Source organism: Uloborus diversus, chromosome 3 (genome assembly GCF_026930045.1).
Source record: "Uloborus diversus isolate 005 chromosome 3, Udiv.v.3.1, whole genome shotgun sequence".
NCBI classification, from domain to species: domain Eukaryota; kingdom Metazoa; phylum Arthropoda; class Arachnida; order Araneae; family Uloboridae; genus Uloborus; species Uloborus diversus.
In genome coordinates this window covers 99,251,712-99,269,224 of record NC_072733.1, presented here as the reverse complement: position 1 = coordinate 99,269,224, position 17,513 = coordinate 99,251,712, and the positions used below count along the sequence as shown (strand labels likewise).

Genomic DNA, 17,513 nt, shown 5'->3' with positions numbered 1-17,513 from the left:
AATAAAAACAAAAAAACTCGACTGCGTAAAAGCCAAAAAAAAAAAAACTAAAAAGAAAAAAAAATAAGCTCAGTAGTTTAGAATGTTATTTAGTACTACTGAATAACCAGAGACAGCGGTTGGAGATTACATAAGAGCGGGGGCAAGAAATTTTTGGAAGCTGAAGACAACTTTTGGTTCTTTTGGGGAGTTTTAAGGGGGAGGGGGGGGAGGGCTTTGGAAACTTTTTCCCAAGAAATTTCGAAGCTGAATTATCAAAAGAAAGGTCTTTGCTGATGTAGAGGTAACCACCCAAAAGAAAAACCCACAACTGGTGTCTTAAAAAAGCAAATTTAGGACATCTTAAGCAAACTGAGGGCAAGGTGTTCTGGATTTTTCTCCCTAAAATTTTGCACAGTTGAATAGTTTTAAAAGTGCTATTTTAGGATATCTTTGAATGACTTAATGAGGAAAGAACGAGTTCAGAGGTTCTCCCTGGTAAATCTTTTGGAACTGATAAAGCCCTAAAACACCAATTTTAGACTTCCTTCGATGACTTCAAAGGAAAATGGAGGACTACTTTCAAATTTGTTTCTTAATTGGAGGTTTAAAATCACATTTTTACATATTTTTACTAATGTTAGGGAGAAGTGGGTTCGCTTCCTACTAAAATTTCTGATTCTTATAATAACACAAATTTAGGCCCTCTTTCAAGATACAAGGAGTGAGCGTGTTTACGGTTCTCCTCCGAAACTTTTTTAAAACCAAAGTCTAAAAAATGCAGTTTTAAGCTATCGTTGGGTTATCTCCCAGAGTTCTTTTCAAGTGAAAATCTTAAAAATGTGCAGGCAATCTTTAATGATGAAAAAAGTGCAGGGGCGATCACCCCCCTTGCTCGCAAGAATTGACGCCACTGTAAATAACTAAACCATTGATATATTTTTATAATCAATACACACATAAGATTAATCATAAAAGCAAAAGCAGAATAGAAGGATCAATAGTTGGGACCCATTCCTTTTTGACCAATCAAGGAACCCCTGGGGGGGGAAGAGGGGACCTAAATATTAGGCAGCTTCCAAATTATTCCACAGTACCAATTAAAATGCAAAATTTTTTTAAATGGGGGGGGGGAGGGTATTAGTAATAATCCTCATTATATATATATCATACCTGCCAACTTCCAAGAAAAAAAATCCGGAAGATTCTTTTTTTTTTATCCAGAGGATTTTAAAGCAAAATAAAATCAAACAGGACACCTATGCTCTTTACATTTAACAATATGAAAATTAGTTATGAATTTCATATCAATTGAACTTACTTTCATTCAGTAAAGATTACTTGTATTGCTTTCTTTAAAAGTTTGGAAATAACGTTTACCCATCTTAAAAAAAGAACGAAGCAAAAACAGCACGACGGCTTTAAATGCAGTGCCGCGTTCCTTAAAAGTATCGTTAGCGCCAAAATTGGCGAGATACAATTTTTTTCCTACAAAACATGAAAAATTCGGAAGATTTTGCTCATAACCGGAAAAACGGAAAAGGATATGAAAATTCATAAAACTTCCGGGAAATCCGGAAGGGTTGGCAGGTATGATATATATATGGATATTTAATGTAAAATAAGTGACTTGGCAGTTGCCAAGCAAGCTAAAAATGAAAAGCCAAATCCATATAGATGATATTGACAGGTGAGATGTTATAGAAGACAAAAGGATCGCCAGAAAATTCTGGGAACAAAAAGCATGAGAAGGATTTTAGCAGGTGCATGGGAGAGGAAGTGGAATGTCCAACAAGTTGCACATAACATTACTAATGGATACATTGGAAAATAGCAAATGAACTGCAACGGTTAAAGAAAACTGATGAATAAAGCAGAAAGAAAAAAGGTTTGTATGAATATATTGTACTGCACTGAGAAAAAGGAAATTTGTGATTGATTGAGAGTTAAAAATTTGACCACTGAATGTAATTTAAAAAAAAAAGTGAATATTTATCACAAGTGCATAAATGCAATGTTCCAAACTGCTCACTGTTCAAAAGAATGGTTGTTCATTTTTTAGGTGAACAAACAGATCCGTTCATTTTAAGGATTCATTCTTCTTGACCTGTTCGTTCATGAACGACACACCCCTAATTTGTATGTAGGTATAAGCAAGATTCTCTGTTTATGACATAACATGTTGCAGGGCTGGCTGATCTACGAATTTCTATATTGTGATGCATTGCCAACCTTACATTGCCAACTACATTTTTTTTAAAGACCTTTATGTATAGCTGCTTATTTAAAGTTTACAAAATATATTCAAGATGGAAAAATATAAGTACTGCAAACAGATTCTCGCACCAGTAGGAAATAGTCAAAATAAGAAAACAAAAAGTAGCGTTGAAAGTGCAAGATAGCAATAAATATCACAGACATATGCTTGAGATTACAATGACCTTATTTTTTCAATGCAAAAATATGTGAGCTTATGGAAGCAATCTCATCTTCTTGCATTTAAAAAGGGCTAACTCAAAGTACCAAAATTCGAGTATATAATCTTTGTAGCTATTTTGTGATTTAAGCATTGCTTTTTTTTCTTTCTTTTTTTTTGTTTTGGTGAGCGATTATATGATAAACTTTGTTCATAAATATATTTTCTGTTTAGAGCTTTAAAAAATTTGCATTTCCTCCAAGTTTTGGAAAAAGTGAAGGTCTTTGTTTGCTTATGATATTTCCACATTAAGACGCCGCTAACTCAAATGTTTGGGAAGGGAGGATTTTTTAATTTGCCGAATTATGCTCTGGATTTTACCGAATAATAATAAAATACGAGCATGAACCCCAACATGTATATAATTAGAAGAGACATTAAACATCATTACCTGAAGAAAAAAAAAAAAAACTATTTTGCAGCGCAATCTTTAAATTTACCGAATCTTCAGAAAAAATTGTCGACAAAGAACATCTTTAGTAGGTGACCTCCCATTGGGACGCCCCTGCTTCCACCAGCATTTTGAAACAAGAAAAAGATTAAAATAGCAAGGATCATAGACATGTGACTGTACATCAGTGCTTGGATTTGTAGACATTGTGATATTGTTACATCAGTTTAGAGACAAATTCTAAGCCAGTTTAATGATTAAGATGTTCACCAGTTTTTTGTGATGCATTGCCCAACCCTAACATGTTGTCATGGTTATCAGTTGTTAAATCATGCATCAGGAAAGAAAGAGTTATCCATTTATGGAGAATTGCATATCAACATAAATCAAATTTTAGCCATTAACAGTATTAATTAGTTTTTGCTTTTTGATGAGAAATTTTAATTTATATGTAGATAAATTTACTATGTTAAACTGAAATGCACTTACATTTCCCAAAATAGATTAATATTTTCTTTTTCGAATTGGTATAAAATTTAAATTTTATAGTTAAAACTTTTAAACTAAATATTCCCATTCGGCCGAATATTCAGCATTTGTTATATTTGGCAAAATATGGCATTCGATGCATCTCTAGTCATCACAAATAAGTTCAACTGTATTGTTAAAATTTGAAACTTTAACCAAAGTCTTCTCCTAAGAAAAAAACTAAATGGGAAGGTGTGAAATTTTAGAGTTTTGAAAGTTCAATCTTTATTATCCGTATAAAAAACATTTTAAACCTTTAGAAAAGAATCAGTAAGTTATATTATACCTTTTCAAAAAATCTATTTAAGTCTCTATGTTATTTAAAACTATTCCCCAAAACACATAAAAAGATACCCACTTGCAGCAAAAAGCTGGTTGGCCTTTCTATGCAATCAGCCCTAAGGGGAGCGGGAGGTGTACTCTCAATGCCTATTTTCTCGGAAAATAACAAAAAGCACGTCCACTCTTATGTGAATGCTTTATTTTTTCAGTCAGGGGAGGGGGGGGGGCATTGATCACCCGTTGAAGTTCCATATTACTAACCATCTACCTATATGAACCTCTATTATCTATCGATATATATGTACCATCTACGCATATCTACCTTTGATGGTAATTAACAATCTTTTTCTATGTATGTAAAACAAAAATCTTGCGAAAAAACGTGCTCTTTATTTATAGTAGGAGGGCATACTACATTCCGTGAGAAATTTCGTGAGGAAATCGTGAGACCAACTTTAATCTATTCCTTATGGTCTGTGTAACTATGCCTCACCGGGTGTTTTGCTTGAATTTGTGTCAGACGGCCTGTATGACGTCATCAATCCAAGATGGCGGCTTTAATGAGTTTTTGCAATTATGAGTTAATTTTTGGGTATTTTGTGATAATTTCCTGGTGAATTTACTTGAATAATATTCAATTCATCTTCTTATTATAAATTAAAAACAAAATATTTAATTTTTTTTGTTCATTAACTCATTTAAAAAAAAAATTCTGATAAATCTTCTTTTTTCACTTTGGCTCATAGAATTAGCTGTTTTAAAAGTACCTCGGGTGAACTTTCGCAGTTAAAAATACTTTTAATTTTCAGGCTAAGATCACTAAACATTAGTACAGTCGAGCCTCGTTAATTCGAACACGATTATAACGAACTACTGCTAAAGCGAACTACATTTGCGATCCCCGTCCTTCTGTTGAAAATCACTTAACCCAACTAACACTATTGTTTTTTGGATAAAACGAGCTACTCTTGAGACAAATTCAATTTGAAGGTCCCTTTGAGTTCGTTTTAACGAGGTTTGACTGTATAATCGTTTGACAGCATTCTAATAACCTGTACCTTCTAAACTCTTTGACCGGATATGAATATCATACATTGGGGGGTGCTCTTAAGGACTTTGTAGGGAGAGTGGAAGAGAAAGTTTCTGCGTAGAGAAAGTATTGTTTGTCGGTTCATTGTTTAATAGTCTGCAAATCTTCAAGTACGGTTATTTTTTCCTTAACTTATCACTGCTATTTTGTTCACGATGTCTTCTCTCCCAGAAACTCATATACAAGTATTTTTGCCTCCATCTTCGAAAAAAGCAAGGCTACAAATTAATTATAAACTATGTATTTTTTGTCAGATTAAGAAGAAGTGCCCATTAGTTAAACTCATTGGTTATGATAAAGTGTTAGAATGTATCAAGAAGACAGTAGAATGGAATGACAAAGAGTATATGCATTATTTACTGAACGATTAACGAATGTGACCGTAGAAGAATTGAAAAATGAAAACCGCATCACGGCATGCTGGATGCTAAGAGAAGTGCACTCATAAAACAAGCATGGACAGAAAAAGAGATTTCACGAAATGGATAGGAATAAACTATATTGTTCTACTTCCATTCATGAAGACAATGTTGTAGTATACAACAACGAGATCCAAAATGGTAGTTGGTGACAAAGATAAGTGGTTTTTCTGCCTCGGAAAGGCGGTGTAAGAAAACCATTAATGGGGATAAAAACAGATTCTGCAGGTTAGCAATTAAAAAAAAGTCATTGAAATTTACAAAAATGAAACTTTCAAAATTAAACTCAGTGACTGCATAGATCCAGGAGACCCTCATGCAAAGAACATTTTACACCATAAATATTGCTGAGCAAAACATGTATTTAATGTTTTACGAAAAAATTGCAATCTGGATGTATTAACAAAGTCACAAGACATTATTTCTAATAAAGCAACAGACGTAGAATTCCTGCGTGCATTAAATGATTTTCTTGTTCAGGGAAATGTTAATACAATAGCAGACCTTGAAATGAATTATCAGTCAATTGCAAATAAAAATTTAGGAAAAAATAAAACGCGAAATTTTTTTTTTAATATCATTCAAGAAGAAATTGATGACGCTACATTTAGTAATCGAAAAAGTGTAAATGAGTTGCAACGCGTTTCTTTAAAGGAAACTGCAGATATTAATCTATCTAATGCATAAGATTATTTTATAGACATTGGAAAAAACATTAGAAATATCGTTGAAGCTGCAAACATTTTACGCAAAGCAGTTTTATCTGATCAGAAATGGACATTTACCAGATCTTTCGAACAGAATCAGATAGTTGATGCCGTTCTAATCGAATTTGATCAGTTTTTTAAATGGTGCTGCAACGGAAAATTCGAAATTAATTCTATTTCTGAGGTTCAGGACAATATCGTGCTGAATAAAGCTAAAAGATTGTCACTCATATTTATGTATAAAATACTGTCTCCGTACCAAGCTTCGAAAGAAACTGTTTATCGGCACGCCCGAGATATGTCTTTGCAAGTTGGTGTTGGCCTTACTATGTACTCTGTTACCCGAAGCAAATATATAATTGATTTTTTGCATAAACTAGGTGTTTCGATTGATTATGCTAAAGCATACCTTCAGCATCCCGTTCCCTTTCAATATTACCTCAGTCCCTGACTGAAATAACGTCCTATAAAATTGCAAAGACAAGTAAGCCCAAATGATCAGCATATGGGGAAGCATTAAAAGATAATAAAACACAAAGAGAGATATTAAAGGCATTATGACAGCATTAGGACCAGAAAAAACTCAAGAAATATTAGGACTCCATGCTCTATCAGTATGTGATACAACAGGTTCACTTGCTAAGAAGGGAAACCATCTTTGTGAAAAATTTATAAGATTGCAGACAAAAATACTCTTGATACTCAGTGTCATCTGGGGTCAACCGAAGAATTTAATGCAAATGATAAAGTTGCTATTGAAGGATTTATTTGCTCCTTGTACATGCCGCTGGCCAAGATTTCAGATATTAGAGAACTTCGTTGGTTCATGTTTTCCAAGCAGTAGGCTCAAAATGAAATTTTGCCTCCTACAAGAGCATCTTTGTCTCCATATATTTGAAGAGCGCATTATCAGGTATTAGTGGCGTCTTGCTGACCAGCAGCACCCGAATTCACCATCACCGTTATACTTCGGATGGGAAAAGAAAGACAACTTCTATACTTCAGTTATGTGTACTTCCTTGTGCACCTGAATCCATCTTGAAATTTGTTCGATGCAGCTGCGAAAACGGCAAATGCATTGTTTCATGCAAATGCAAATCTTAAAACATTGCATGCACTGAACTTTGTATGTGTGAAGGTGATGAGGAATGATGTGAAAAGCACAGCTAACAAAGCGATATTGATGACACTTTAAGTAAGACCTGCTTGTTTACTTTTATAGAATCAGAGTTTAAATAATTTATTCATTACTTAGAGCACAAAAAATGTAAATAGTAAAATTGTCATTGCTTCCGATATTAAATAACGGAAGTTGTAAATTTTTTCTACAAAAAAAAAAAAAAAAATGCTTCTTATAACCCCAAAAACACGTGTATGCAAATAATTTTACAGGTTTTTTGGAACAATAAATTTGATTTTTATCGTACAAGCTTTCCAAAGTACTTTTAACTGCTATTGTTTACTAAAAAAAGTTCATAAAATCCGTATCGAAAATCATAAATAACAAAATAAATAATTTATTTTATAAAGATAATTTGTTTTTAAATTTGAAATATAACAGTATTAAAATATTAAATATATAATAAAAGTTGAAAACATTTCATAATATGCCTTAAAAATGAGTCAAACCGAAAATTTTCATCAATATCTAGTGCAGCCGCCATCTAGGATTAATGACGTCACACAGGCCGTCTGACACAAATTCAAGCAAAACACCCGGCGAGGCATAGTTATATAGGCCATAAAGAATGCATTAGAATTGGTCTCACAATTTCCTCACGAAATTTCCCATGGAGAGTCTTTTACCCTAAGTATGCAACTGGACTGTTACTTGAAAAACACCAAAAAAAAAAACTCTGAGCTCCGTACTCTGTCCAACAGATTAAAAAACTCACTGCTTTTATTGAATCAAATGCACACAAATATGTAACCTTAAATAACAACTTTAAAGCATGGGGGGAGGGGGGTGAGAGAGAGAAAGGTAAAAAAATCCTCAATGGACATAAAAAAAAGAAGCAAACGCAGTTGGATCACGTGCCGTCATTTCCATGACATGATGATCATCCTAAATTGAAGATTGACAAAACTTCGGCTATGCTTGGAAGTCGTGCCGTGCTCTGCATTGAAAAAATTATAAAAAAATAGCGTATTTTTGAAAACCTTTTTTCTGAAGAAAGTGAAATGGTTTTACTATTACATAGTTAAATTTCAGAAAAGAGGCCTTTATACTTTTTGTGAGATGATTTTTGAAAAAATTAAACCCATGAAATAATGCGAAACAAAGGTCTTTTTTTCAAAAATTCTTAAAAATACAAAAATCCCTCTATCTGCAAAAACTTTTTTTTTTCATCATAATTAAAAATAAATTTTCTACATTTTAGTACAAAAAATATTTTTTTAGTGCAATTAGTTTGGGGTCTGTGGGATAAAAAGTACTAAAAACTCTAAAAATCACATAAAACATTTAATAACTTTATTTCTAATTAAAATATCAATGTAAATTCTATGAACTGATAGAGCATGGATACATTCCAGCCTTCCTCAATAAATGGACGATTCAACACAAAAAGAATTTTTTAATTCGAACCAGTAGTTCGTGAGGTTAGCCCGTTCAAACAAACTCTTCAGTTTTATATTATTAGTATAGATATAAACTTAACTGAAATTTACCTGAATAAATAAGTATCCTCTTTTCCAGCAGTTTTACCGTTTTGCCTAATTTTAACTTGACGCTTCCATCCAGGAGGAAGTCCTTTCGCACTTTTTCTACTCATCTTTCTTACTAAAAGGAAAAAAATAACCTAATTTCAGGGTTTGAGATGGTTTAAAAAGTTTTTCAGCAAAGTATCAAATATGTTCACATTCACATACATTTCTAACTAACTCAATTTGTTTCATTTTGAGTTGAAAACTAAATTCAACCATGACAGCTTTTTGAAAAATATCAAGCTAGAATGCACTGAATATCTTCCTGGATCAAACCTCTGGAACCTCCTTTTCATACCCCAAATAATGGAGTTGATTTGGGATGGTATGGTATTACTCAGGTTTAGGTTCATATTAGCCGTGTTCACAACACACTTTTCGACCCGGTAAGTCCCCGCTCTGGCTCCGCAAAAAACCGATTGAAAAATTCCTCGTTTCCATGCAAAAAGAGGTTTCCCAATATTGTACCACAGGAAGCGGATTTTACCCAGCATCTTTAGCTGCTAGTAAAGGAACTTGTTTCGCGTAATGCATTCTGGGTAAAGTTCCGCTTTACTCCCAGAAGCAAGCAGGAGGGGAAAAAATCCACATATACCCTGCAAATATCCGGAATACGGTGAAAAGCAGGTTTTTTCCGGGGTCGAAAGTGTCCATGGAAACAGCCCTATTGTCACAATACTTAGACCTAGTAGTGACTTCCTCTTATACCATGAAACTGAACCCATTATCTTTCTCTGTGTTTGAGATAAGTTAGAACTAATTAAGGGGCTATCAATTGTATACTACAGTGGTGGTAAAAAAACTGCATCACCCGCGTCGCAAAGGAGAGGAATATCATCCCGACTGCATTCAACACAAAGTCAAGCATCCCACATCCCAGATGATTTGGGGATGTATTTCTGATCAAGGAGTTGGTGGGCTTCACTTTGTGCAAGGAACAGTAAACGCTTAGGTGTATATTGGCATTTTGGAGGAGAAATTGCTTCCTACTATCCGGGATCACTTTACTTCAGTTCCAAAGGTCATTTTCCTGGATGATTCTGCTCCGTGCCATAGAGCAAAACTGGTAAGTAACAATTTAAAAACGCTTATCCTGCCATTAGACTTAAATTGACATGGGGTTAAGTAATGTTTTTTCTCTAAACTCACACGCAGGCTCAGAAATGGAAAAATAAGCATGGGGTCAGCAGTTTGCCTTGGCCCGGAAACAGCCTCGATCTACGTAAACAAATATTGGATTCCTGCTGTTAAATGTTTATTTCATAAGTTTTGCAGAATTTCACCTACATTCATCAATAATCAGTCGACCGAAACTTCTCAAATAATCCCATTGTTGTGAAAATGCGAGGGCGATGCAATTTTTTTCACCAGCACTGTATTTTTACCTCTGCACGGCTTGCACATTTAATAAATTAGAATCTTTTGTATTGCCTCCTGGGACCAAATCTCTTGTAAAAAAGGAAATAACACTTTTTGTGAAGACCACCAATGAATAAAGGTTGCCTTAGAACACGTCGTCGATGAAAAATTTCTAGTCTCTTTTCACTTAAGGTGCCGCTGGACAGAGATCGAATTTGAAAGTAGTCCGCCGCTTCACTAGAGCTCGTTTTTCAGCATGCCGAGAAGGCATGTGCTTAACTCACATGATTGACAGACGAGCATCCAATCAGAGAAGGAATTGTTACTGTATCTAGGACCCCTCACATGTTATTTATTAGCTGACATTCCAATAATGGACACCCTTCAGGCGTTGAGGTTTCCCCTTGTTGCTTGACTTGTTTACTATTTTACTACAAACGCGGTCACCCCACAGGGTCTTAGGACGACCCCATGCTTTGCTATGAGACAGGACACTTCCAGAATCGGTACGTTGAGTTTACAAAGACAGAACTTCCGCTGCCGCTAGAAATTTGGATTTGAAACAAAAAGAAATTTAAGTTTTGTAATGAGTTTTTCTTTACTGTTTTCTACCATTTTTGAACAATGGGAAAAAGCATTTTAAATGCAATATTTTTTGCTAAAAGACATTTTGAGAGAGTTAGCAGATTTTGTTGAAATTGGAAAAACGTATTAAAACTACATACACATATATTATTTTAAAGTAACACACGTATGAATAAAACATTTTTATATTTTCTTTATTCTTACATTCTATGCAATCTAGAGCTCCGTACGGTATTAGACTATTGTAGGTTGGAAAAGGGTAAGATTTTGGAAGGGGGCTTAGCTTCAACGTCCCATCTCCATCCCCCTTCCCATTTTCTTTCAGTTTCCGACATTTTCATGGCCATAATTTTTATTTGGACAGGAAGGGAGTATTATAATAACCATTAACCTTCCTATGAGTGTTTAGAGAGGTGCAATGTTCAAAAGCAAGTGTATTTGGAGCAAGGTGAAAGTCTCGTATATGCATTCCCTCCAAAATATTCAAGCAATCATGAAAAAATGTCTCTTTTTTTTTAGGGGTTAGTTTTACAATTCGTTCACTTTTTAATTCTTCGGTGCCCAAAAGCAGAATGCTTGACGATGTTCTGCAACATAAAATCATTTGACCAAAATTGTTCTGCAAGTACTTCAAGCATTGTGTGCGCAATTGCTGTCATCCCCTCCCCAAACACATGTTTTTTATTACCATGAAGACTGCCTGAAGACAAGCTTGCCGACTCTCCCAAACCATCTGGGGATAAGAAGCTGTCCCCTCTATCCTCTCTCATTGTCACCGGCAGGAGGCGTGGCTAAAGCAAAAATTCGTCGATTTCTGCAAACAGGGGTCTGTCCAGGATTTTTCACAGGGTCCGTTTTTTGTGAAAAATAAAATAATTTTGTGAAAAGTGAATTATTTTTGTGAAAAATAAAATAATTTCGCAAAAAAGAAAAAAAAATGTTAAATTGAAATTTTAGAATTTAGAGAAGGCACAAACTACATCATTTAAACTTAAAGTAGAGAGTTTTCCTCTTCTATGTTGAGAATATCATTCTGGGGTGTTTTTCTAGTATTTAGCGGGGGGGGGGGGGGGGGCGGCATCGCTAACTCGAGTAGCAATATTTATCTACCATTCTACATTATGTTAAATTATACTAGAAATATTTCTGTACAGCATTTAAAATAATTGTAACAAAAAAAAAATAATAATAAATAAAATTCAGACGAGGGGGTTCAGCATTTAACTTTTTAAACCCAGGACACTCTTAAAATTGCACAGAATTTCGTTTAAAACTTATAAATTCCGTGATTTTAACAAAAATAAAAATAGATTTTATTTGTTTACTTCTTAACAAAGCGTACTAAACATCAAAAATTCAAAAAATCGGAATCCCATAGCGGATGCAAAGAGATCGCAATTCTCAAAGTGAAGGCATCAAAGGTATAAAAACGGCTTGTAAAAGAAATATTTTTGATAAAATTATTTTTAAATTGCATTTTAGAGTCCTATGATAAACATATCATTAATATCTGTGGACACAGCTAAAGCAAAAATAAAATTAAACCATTGATTCAGCATTTTAATTTTTGAGTCATAAAAGAAAATGGAATTTTGCTTTAATAAAATAATAGTTTAAAAAACTAAAAAAACATGCTTTCGTAGCAAAATGAACTAAAAAGTGAAAAATAATCTTTGGATGATAGTAGTTGACCAATCACTTAATTTTAATGTAATACAAAAAAGCGTGGGGTGCTGTCTATTTACATTTTTGCTTGGACAACAAATGGAAGAAATTCAAGACAACTGATAAGAAGCCCCCCACGCTTTTTTGTATTACATTAAAATTAAGTGATTGGTCAACTACTATCATCCAAAGATTATTTTTCACTTTTCAGTTCATTTTGCTACGAAAGCGTGTTTTTTTAGTTTTTTAAACTATTATTTTATTTTTCTGCTTTTTAGTCTTATGTTGGAGAATTATCAAGTGACGAAATTATTTATAAAACGAGTGCAAGGTAATATCATAAAGTTAAGACAAGGGCAACCCGATGGGAAGCTACTGTGAGTCATCGATGTATGTTTGCAGAAATCATATTTATATTACTTTGAAAATTTGAGATGCATTTGAATAAAAGTTTTGTTCAACAATAGTCTGATCAGCAATGAATTTCCAATTGAAGGCTCACCTAAATTTTGGCATGAAATTAGTTTAAAACAATTATATTTCATGTTCTAATTACCTTGGAACATTGGAACAAATTTTGTCTGATGCAGAAAAATTAAAGGTTTTTGTAGATATTTTTATATAATTTTTGCGAGCATTTTTTGATGTATTTTTTAAAATTTTTCCTTTTTCACATTGTTGGATTTATGCCAAAATATTGATTAAAATTGGAAGATCCTAACAATTAAAAGGGTTAATTAATTAATTTGATTATAGAATATTGCATTGTCATCGGGTCTGAGATCACGTGCCAAATTTCAAAAGAATCCGATCGCAGGAAGTGGGCGAAATTTGAGCTGCAAGATTCCATTACAAGATACATACATACATACATACATACAGGTGAAGCTAAAAAAAGCGTGTTAAAAACTTGAAGTGCGTGTTCTAACAAAAATAGACTTTTCATTTATTTGCATCCTAATAAAACGAAGTTAGCTTAAAAAATGAACAAAATATGATTCTTATATCGGATGTTAAAAGATTGTATTTTTAAAAATGTAGACATCTAAAGAAAAAAAAAAGGCAAGTAAAACAGTTTATTTAAAGTTAATCATCCTTGTTAGCATCGAAAAATCAAACCCATATAATTTTCTCCCAAAATAACAGTTGAACATCGCACTGCACCATAGAAACGCAAATATTGACAAGCTGGTAAAATGATGAGAATATTTTCTAATCAAGTCATTATAAAGGTTTAACGCCAGACGCTAAATGGCAATAATTTTAAAGTTGGTAACCCTATCTGAAGCGATCACATTTTTTTCCCCACCCTTACTATCCCTTTGCAGTTCTAAGTTCATTTCGCTGATATATATTATTATTGTTTATTAAATCATCAGTGGGGGAGAAAAGTGCTTACCAAACGCCTTTTCAGAAAAGTTTACAACAACACCGCTGCTAATTAGCTGTGATAAAACAAACAAAATTATTTGAAACCAAACTTATTTCCAGCTGTTAATTTCTTTCCAAGAAGCAAACAACAAGCATTATATTTATTTGGCAGTAGCAATTTATCGCTTGCAGGAGCATCACAAGAGTGCCGATTTTTTTTTCTTTGCAAAATTAGCAGATTTTGTATAAGCTGATCCCTCTAATTTGACTTTAAGAAAGGTTCCAAAAATTATCGGTTTAATATGCGTTACTTTGCTTTCAGATTTGCTCCTTCAAAAAACAATTTGTGAAAGATCAGATCTTGTTTATCAGAATTTTGTGAAGGGCCCGTTTCGGTTGATCGGGATTTTGTGAAAGGTCCGTTTTGTTTGATAGGGATTTTGTGAAAGGTCCGTTTTGGTTGATCGGATTTTTGTGAAGGGTCCGTTAACGGATCCAAATATCCTATGGCGAGACCCCTGACATTTCATCACAAAACACTAACCGCCGAGCTGATCACACAAGAACGAGAAACGTAGAAATATCTAGCGCTAAAATTTGAAGCAAACTAGTCCCTCCATTCATTATTAGACAGTTAATCATCGACTTTAGATGAATAAGAGCACTCCAAAATTGTTTCGGATTTTACATGTCTTTTTATAAGTTTTACGTGAATACAATTTTTTTTCATATTCTTTTGTAAGTTGAAAGAAAAACTAGACTGGAGCATTGCTATATATTTTTTCGATCGACGATCCACATGCCATGTTCACGAAACATGCCTTGTCAAGCCGATCACACAAGAGCGGGAAATGTGCATCAACATTTGGTATTGTTTCGTCACTTCATAATCAGAGAATCGATGATCGCATGCAAATGACTTACCGAATCCAAATGAAAAATGAAATGGTTCAATGTTTTCACGATGTACTCAATTACAGATTGCTAATGAGCTGTTGTAGCCGGCATCAAAAGCTAAACTGACGATGATGGTCACACAGCATACAAAACACAAACGACAAAGCCGGAAAACCAACCAATCACAGCTATCTGTTCTTCTATTCACTTCAAAACGTGCAAATGATACCTAAATCAATTCCATTATTATTTAAAATATCAAGAAGAAATTAATATTTTTTAAACATTCCAAAGAACTGAAGAAAGTTGTTGTATAATCTAATAAGAAAATTATCAACGGTAATAAAATTTTCATAAAATACTCACGAACGGAGAGAGTACTTCATGGAGTAGCTAACGGCTAAAAGTCACGAGCACGGAGTAGAAAGATTTCCCTTCTTCATTCCTAGAGTCCCTCAAAACAGAACGCAAATGCAAAGCAACGATTCAGATTTTATTTTAATTTCCATTAGCTTTAAAGTACAGACCAGGCCCTGCTCTACGTGCTCACATAAGCATGACATAAGGAACCCACGGCCAGGCCCGCGCCAAGCCTGATCGGCGCCGTCGCGTAAATGTCTTTTGAGCGCCTTCATGCAGTAACGTTCGAACAAAATATAGTTAACACTTGGGGTGAGGTTTTTTACGCAAATGTAATATGGAAAAAAATACGTTTGGCATTATTTTTTCAAAAGAAAAACAATTTGTAAATTTTTAATTTTGAACTTTGGAGCGCAGTGTACGTTTTTACTTCATTTCTCGAAATGATTTCAAGTAAGAGCGGATTTAAAATATGACTTTTTCTCTTGGAAACTTTGCATTGAGCTGCTGTTAAAAAAGAGATGGCAAGTTTCAGTGAATCAAAGCATTTTCCCCCAACAATTTAAAAAAAAAAAAAAAACTTCGAATTTGAAATAATTATTGCTTATTTTATTCTAATAAGTACTGTAACGTATCCGCTGCGACTTCCAACTTTCTTGAAAGGACGACGCAGTTCTTGATAAAAACACAGGAGCTTTATTTACACTATGTACAGGAGAAATCGTTAACAACTGCTAAATTTCATCAGCAATTAAACAAGTATCACTCAACACCGTAAACTCAACGGTTACGCGCGTATTTATTTCCAAATACGAAAACAACACAGCGAAATGCCTCGCAATAAACAGAGCTAATAATAAACTCTCAGTACAAATTCTCAATCGAAACTGAACTTTTTATCACGCGGGATGCTTTTATAAACATCGAAAGAAATCTCTCAAATATTTCACAAGATTCCAAACGCTTCTGGAAAATAGTAGACCATTATCAAATTTTATCAATGAACAAAAAAGAAATAGGGGGATCGTATACTTTAGCCGAATGAATAGGGGTTGTACATTCATTACTGGAAACTATTTATAGGTTACGTTACTACAATAATTACTATTTACAGAATTTGTAACAGTACTTTAAAAAATGGGAAACGGCTATTATGCAGCTTAAATTTCTAATATCTGATATACTGTCCAGAAAGCAAGATATCTATTTCTGGAATTCGTATTGATCAATATTTATTTTCTTTCTGAAGTAAAGGTTTCAAAATTAAGAGAATTGGGGAAAACCCATTTTACTGAGATAGTGGGTTTTTTCAAGTATGCCTGCCCGAAAAAACACCGGGCGGGTTTTTTCGGGCTGTTCCTGGTTTGACGATTCCTGCCTTTGATACGCTAATGCGTTTTTAGAAGAAGAAAATATTTTAAATGTCAAAGTTAACGATGGTCTAATTATCTCTCCAATCTCTAAATAATTATTCAAAATTTTATGCCTCTCAAAACATGACAACAGAGAACTGAATAGATTTCTATATTGAAGTAGATGATAATCCCCCTTAAAATCTGAAACTGAAATCACACACACACACACACACACATTTCCGATAAAATCAAGAATTCTAAAATATGGAGCCGTTGCAAAAGACTTTAATATCTAAACAAATACATAATCTCTCCAAAGGTTTTTTTTTAATTTAAGGAACAATACAAATAGTTAAAGAAATAAAAAGGGGGGAGGGGGGAGAGAATCGAGTAATTACGGTCAAGTCGTTCCGAATTTAAAAGTTAACTTAAATTATTGTCTACAATGTGTGAATATTACACATCTAAATATATGCAAATACGCTTACCGTATTTTTTATGTATGATAGCACGAATCAGTGGAATCAGTACGAATTAAAGATCACAAAAAGCCTATAATTCTACAAATTATAATACAAGATCTTCACCAGAAGAACCGAAATGGGGTATAACAAATGTCTTGCTCCTCGTATTCTCAACCTTGTGTACTATAGACATTATCGAATGCCTGGGTTTATTTTCATACAGAGTTATTTAGTCGCACAAATAAGACAACTCAACATCCTGAATACTTAAGACAGGTTGCTTTAGAGGTGCTTAATAGCATTCCTACTGAGGCTGTTCTGATTTACACAGACGGCAGCAGAATGGAAGGGAACACTGGAAGTGGAGTTATCGTTAAGTCTGGAGATGAAGAAATATCTCTTATAAACGTAGAAATACTTATTACTGCTCCGTGTTCTGCTCTGAATTGATCGCCATTAACATGACTCTGGATTATATTCCTGAGCAACGTTTTCCCCTAGAGAGACATGGATCCTATCAGACAGCCGCAGTTCAATCCAATACTTGCAAAATTGGAGATTCATTGGGGGAGAAAATATAATCAAAAGGGAATAATAATTGTTAAAAAAACTCAAGAGTCTGTCCAGTTCTTGTGACCTCCATTTACAATGGATTCCATCTCATGTGAATTTGAGATATAACGATATTGCGGATGGACTGGCGAAAGAGGGCTCTACTATAACTCAGAATAGTGAAGATCCTCTGACGTACCTTGAACTATACTCCAGATGTAAGGCTACTATAAACAGCTCTTGGAGATGTCCACCTGAGCATCCATGATATTTTTGCGAGGGTTCTGGTGCTTCCCTTGGATTTGAGGGTGACAGGAGAGATCAAAC

General features: G+C 34.0%; 1 protein-coding gene across 1 annotated transcript in view; it reads right to left on the bottom strand.

Annotated features, from left to right (window-relative positions):
• The window catches only part of LOC129218228 (methyl-CpG-binding domain protein 2-like), a 59,114-nt gene extending 44,520 nt beyond the window's left edge, over positions 1–14,594 (bottom strand). Inside the window, exons 1-2 of the mRNA XM_054852451.1 lie at positions 14,483–14,594; positions 8,543–8,654 (exon numbers count right to left, since the gene is read on the bottom strand). Coding sequence (XP_054708426.1) covers positions 8,543–8,646 — 104 coding nt within the window. The 5' untranslated portion in view covers positions 8,647–8,654; positions 14,483–14,594. The remainder of the gene's footprint in view (positions 1–8,542; positions 8,655–14,482) is intronic.
• Positions 14,595–17,513: the final 2,919 nt, after the last annotated feature.